Source organism: Sinocyclocheilus anshuiensis, unplaced genomic scaffold, assembly GCF_001515605.1.
Source record: "Sinocyclocheilus anshuiensis isolate Anshui unplaced genomic scaffold, SAMN03320099.WGS_v1.1 scaffold1938, whole genome shotgun sequence".
Lineage (NCBI taxonomy): Eukaryota > Metazoa > Chordata > Actinopteri > Cypriniformes > Cyprinidae > Sinocyclocheilus > Sinocyclocheilus anshuiensis.
The window spans coordinates 19,885-25,907 of NW_015547736.1; the positions used below are offsets into that span (position 1 = coordinate 19,885).

Sequence of the window (6,023 nt, forward strand, 5' to 3'; positions counted from 1 at the left end):
CCCCCTCACTGGGGAAAAATCATGTTCAAAAAGAAGGCGCGTGACGCTGTAATCCAAGCGATGATAGAAGTAGACGTAGAGGAGTGGGATGACTTTCTTTTAGCCTAATTTTTTATTTTGTACAATATTTTTGTAATGTATTAATTATCACGGGCTGTAATAAAAAACAAGTTGTCCTATACTAATACTAAGAGTAAATACATTTGGTTCGAATAGCCTATATTTTAGTAGGCTATAAATAGGTGGCTATGTTACAGCTCCCCTTTGAAGCTCATTGTGATTTTCTCTTTTTCCATCTCTCCAATCCTATTCTGCTCAAAGGTGATTGTAGATGAGTTTTGTTCCCACTTGGTTGCAGTTTGCTGATTTTTGTAACATATCTTATGTTTTTGCTTATCAGATAAAAGGGTGGTTTCAGTTTAATATGTTGCAGGCTCATTTATTGGTCATAAATAATTGATAATAAATAATATTGATGATAATAAATCATCAAAAAAAATATTGGCCTTGTTTTGGGATTGTTTTTGAAGCTGCGGTTGCTTATTTATCTTGCGAGAGTTGGCAACAGTGGTAGAAACAGTGAGACGATCGCTTAGGACTGCGCAGTGCGCACTGGCTGATCTCGCCTGAAAAATATGTTTTTTTTTAATGCTATTTGAGCAAAAGAAACAACATTTATGAGACAGTCGTTGTCAGATTTCATTGGTGATTTCAAATATGAAATCTAATCATAAGCTTGTTGAACAGTTTTGGAGAATTTGACGTTTCCCCATTCAAAGAGATAGGAACTGCACTTTCATGCCCGAGAGGCATTTCAAAGATGGCTGCTGAGTGACATGACTTGCCTTAAAGGGTTAGTTCACCCAAAAATGAAAATTAGTCCATAAATTACTCACCCTCAAGTCATCCTAGGTGTATATGACTTTCCTCTTTCAGACGAATCCAGTCGGAGTTATATTAAAAATTGTATTTGATCTTTCAAGCTGTTTCATGGCACTCAGCGGGTGTTGCATGCATCAGTCCAAAAGAAGTTAAATAAAAAGCGCCCATCCATAAATAAAAAGTCTCTCACGGCTCCGGGGGGTGAACAAAGGCCTCCTGTAGTGAATCGATGCGTTTTTGTAAGAAAAATATCCATATTCAAAACGTAATAATCACTTTAATGTAGCTTGCACCAACAGTTGTACACAGAAGCAGTTCCGGGAGGATGACGTATGAGGTCAGCGCTGCGCATGCTGAGTCTTGTGAAAACCAACGTTTGTTAACAGGAGCAAAGGAAGCAAAGTTTCCTTACTTTAGCAAAGCAAAACCAGTCTCCTCTTGGCTTATATCGAAATCCTCCGACATTCTTCTTTACAAATCCTCGTTTTGTACTTCTAATTAGTGACCATTGTTTTGTCTTGATCTCTACCCAGCGCCTCGTTTAGTGACCGTTGTTTTGTTTTGATCTCTCCTCTGCGTTTCCGCGTGCGTCACTTCTGAGCGGCGCATGCGCAGCGCTGACCTCATACGTCATCCGCCCAGAACTGCTTCCGTGTACAACAGTGAGCACAAGCTACATTAAAGTGATTATTACATTTTGAATATGGATATTTTTCTTACAAAAACGCATCGATTTGCTACAGAAGGCCTTTGTTCACCCCCCGGAGCCGTGTGAGACACTTTTTTATGGATGGGCGCTTTTTATTTAACTTCTTTTGGACTGATGCATGCAACACCCGCTGAGTGCCATGAAACAGCTTGAAAGATCAAAGACAATTTTTAATATAACTCCGACTGGATTCGTCTGAAAGAAGAAAGTTATATACACCTAGGATGACTTGAGGGTGAGTAATTTATGGGCTAATTTTAATTTTTGGGTGAACTAACCCTTTAAAGGGACTCTGGTAATACAGACCCTCTCATCTCCCTATATAGTAAGATAATCTTTGGGAGCGACGGCAGGTTGAGGGAAAATAGCACAGTAAAAGTACTAAAAATTTACTCAAGTAAAAGTAAAAGTGTTTTTAAACTACTTAATAAAGTACAATTCCTGCGAAAAACTACTTACAGTAACGAGAGTATTTGTAATTCGTTACTTTACACCACTGGAAGTATGTAAGGTACGCAATATCTAAAAAGTTTTTTTTTTACGGATAAACCTGCTCTAAACACATCTACATGAAACATAAAATAAAAATACAGAAAATCATTATTCAAAGAAACACACAAAGACACCTTATAAACACATAAGTACAAAAAAATTAATAAATAAAATAAAAAAAAATCTCTAACCATGACAAGCGCGTTCTTTCTCTTGTCCCTGCACACATGCACTTTTTATTATTATTAGCTTGACCGTGTATTTTGAGAAAGTTCCACAGAATTTAATCACTAATCTATAATAGAGATTATAGATATTATATTGCAGATTATAATGTATTGTGTGTTTAAACGTAGGATTTTTATAGATAAAAGGATATTAGACATTCGGAAATTTACTCAAGCAGGTATAAAACTGTAGGCCTATAACTTCTTTAATGGGCAAAAAATAGGAAAAAAAAAATTCTGTCATTTTCTATAACATCAGTCAAACATTCAGCGGCTAAACAAGGCAATAACAAAGTCAACAGTTAAAAAAAGTAAGACAAATAAACTATATCAATCTTACAGTTTTACACTAATAGGATAAGGAACCGACTTCCTACCTAAAGTGATATTACACAAAATGGCAAAATATATTAGTGTGATAATAATAAAAATAAATGTTTTTAAAAACAGTGAGTTTATTTTTGTATTCAATATATTAAGACACATATACGATGGGGTACATGACAATTACGGCATTGTAACCCGGGGGTACTATAGATTTGACGGAACATTTTCTGGACGGAACAGTAATGAAACGCACCGCAAACATTTCCTAAAAACACAGCTGGACAATTCATTACATTTAACGAACTAAAACGTTCCACTTTTTCATGTAGTTTTGACATATGGCTTCAACCATGATTCCATACACGGTCAATATTAAACTGGCTGCACGAACATTGACCGGAACCCTTAATTTACAGAACAAGACAGCAGTAGACTGGTGAGTACGTTAGCTTTAGCTTTGCAGACTGTCAACAAACCCACAGAGTTAGCAGTTTACAACAACGCGTTGCTTGCGTAGGCATGCGGTAAATTTTAATTTTTAAATAGAAATCGAAATTTAGCGTAATCAAGCTGTCACGTTAATCTTCTTTTGATTGCGTGATGTTGCGTTATATATTGAGTATTCAGTGTATTCACATTCATCACGTCAATGGCAATAATAAAAATTGTTGTGATTACGCGCATTACATGACAACACTCGTGTCGTTACCATTAAAAAAATATATGTACATTCTTGCTGAACAAATTAGTGTGTATCCTGTGTCAACACAACCAAATATCCCCGGTTGATAGTTTTTTTTCTTTTGAAGAGAAATGTTTGAAGAACAACTAATGTTGAAACTAGAAATGTATCTGGTTTCCCTGTATCAAAACAACTGCATAGAACAGATCTGTCTGTGTGCCATAGATATTCTTTTTCCAAAGTTTGTGTGCCTGTAACTCAAGAAATATTAAAGATATGTCAATATCATTTTAAATTCTGATTCTTAACTCTTTCCCTGCCAGCGTTTTTGAAAAAAGTTGCCAGCTACCACCAGCATTTCTGATCTTATTTTTCTTCCTAAAATTTTATGGCCCACAGAATATTTTGTTGTATGAATATCTGGACATGCAATTCATCAAAATAAAGAACAGAACCTCTACTTAAAAAAAAAAACCCAAAACAGTCCTTTAGCACTCCCTCGATTGACATTTGACTCGGTAACATTAGGCAGTTTTTATTTATATAGTGTTTATTGTTGATGATTGCATTATTTTTCATATGCATCTGCTTATATATGAGATCGCTCATTTCTGCGTCTTCCTCGCATAGGCTATGTTTTTGATCGGGAGATTCGGGACTCATCCAGGAGGTGCATAATAGCGCCAAGTGTATAACAGTGAAAACACAGGAACCTGGAAAATTCTGTGTTTGATGGGGAATGAGTTAATAAACTTTTCTTTTGTAATCTTAATTTTTAAGGTCCCATTTGTTTCATTTCCAGAGATATGGGGAGCCCAATGCAACTCAATGTCCAATTTGTTGAATTTGTGTACAATTTAAAAATTTACCCCCAGAGCCATGTTGAGAGCCCTTTATCTCTGGAAATGAACCATATAGAGCCTTAAAAATGAAGATACCAAAATAAAAGTTTGTTAAAATCCAAAATCTAAAAGGGCATTGAGATATCTTTAAAACTTCTTGAGTTACAGACATGCAAACTTTGGAGAGAAAAAATAAATAAAAAGTGCTTTTTTTCAATTTTTGAACAGTCAACATTGGCATATAATGTTAACTAAATAAATAAGGTTCAATTCAACAGATTTTAATAAATTTACCAATCTCTGTGTGAAAATACAAATTACAAATCTCTGAGTGAAAATAACATAATGATGCTGCAATCTTTCTGAAGTCATTTTTACCCCCCTGTAATTTGGCTCTGAATCTCAGGTGAAATTTGTCAAGTGAAATTGACTCATTGCTTTCATTGCTATACTTGTTGAAATTTGGTTGATTTGACACGGAATTACCCTATTATACTGTTTAGAAAAAAAGATGTAAAGTTAGGGGTGTGCAATATGACGATTTTTGATGGTGGACAATTAAAATTTCCCAGAGAGAGAAAGTAATAGGCCTTTATTTTATAAAATGTTTTATAAATGTGTTTATATACATTGTAATTTGTCAACTTGTTAGGTTCTCTCTGATACTGTTTTCCTTTTCCTCTGATACTGTTTCCTCTCTTTCTGCTTAGGGGATGGCAGGGACTGATCGCTCAAGGCTGTCACTCTAGTATCCTCATCATTGATCCAAAAACGGCTCAGACCATTCAGGTCCTGGAGAGACACAAAGCCAGTGTGGTCAAGGTGGGGTTTAAATGTTTGTTCACACACTGTCTCACAGCATTGTTCATTTGACCAAAACAGAAAGTTGAATAGTAGACTTATGCTTTCCTTGGTTAATTTGCTATAATACCAAAGGAACATTTACCATCAGAGAAGTACGGTAGCCGAGAAGTGCAAAACAAATCACAATTCTGAAAACAAAATAACAAATTATAAACGCAAATGCAAATCTAAAAAAAACTAAATAACATCAGAAAACACAACAATTCCGCAAACATTAAAACAAGTCAGAAAACACAATGACAAATCCGAAAACAAAATAACAAGTCAGAAAACACAATGACAAATCAAGACAAACCGGAAGAGGTAGGTATAGTTTGAGACCGCGCCATTGGTGTGAGAATAGATTACTCACTGCTGACTGGACGAGACATCTGTCAATCAAGGTGTACAGGAAGAACAGCAGAGTAGTGGTAGAAAGTTCGGAGATGGTCTTAAAGTAACACAGTTTAAATGTACTGTATGAATTGCCCTTACTATGGAATAAAAAATATGCATGTACGTTTACAACACTGTACTTATATTCAGTGTTGGGGAAAGTTACTTTTAAAAGTAATGCATTACAATATTGCGTTACTCCCTAAAAAAGTAAAACTAATTACGTTACTTAGTTACTTTTTATGGGAAGTAATGCGTTACGTTACTTTCGCGGTACGTTTTAAATCTGGACAGGGCTTGTTTGTTTGTTTTTAAAATAAAAAAGTAATATTTTTGGCAAATATAAAAGCCTTTTCACACCAAAAGTGAAATGAATAAGCCTCAGGCTGAAGGGAAAGTAAATTTACGTCCGTACAGTAGAATGCAGAAGAAGAAATTTCAACACACTTCAGCAATAAAAAAGACACACAAATGTTTGTCTAGAGTAATTTTTGCTTATTAGTGTGATTGAACTGGATCATCGAAGGTCAGAAGCAAAGACATTGGTTAATAGAATGGGATTAAATGCATAAAGGATATTTGTGTTGTTTAACATTTAATTATTGCAGGTTTGCGTCATATTC

The 6,023-nt window shown here is 35.1% G+C and overlaps 1 protein-coding gene across 2 annotated transcripts in view; it reads left to right on the forward strand.

Moving 5' to 3' along the window:
• Nucleotides 1-2,870: 2,870 nt before the first annotated feature.
• wdr11 (WD repeat domain 11) overlaps nucleotides 2,871-6,023 on the forward strand; it is a 140,106-nt gene continuing 136,953 nt past the window's right edge. For both annotated transcript variants that reach the window (XM_016507319.1, XM_016507320.1), the window contains exons 1-2: nucleotides 2,871-3,073; nucleotides 4,872-4,983. In XM_016507319.1, the coding sequence (XP_016362805.1) occupies nucleotides 2,976-3,073; nucleotides 4,872-4,983 (210 nt within the window). In that variant the 5' untranslated portion in view covers nucleotides 2,871-2,975. The remainder of the gene's footprint in view (nucleotides 3,074-4,871; nucleotides 4,984-6,023) is intronic.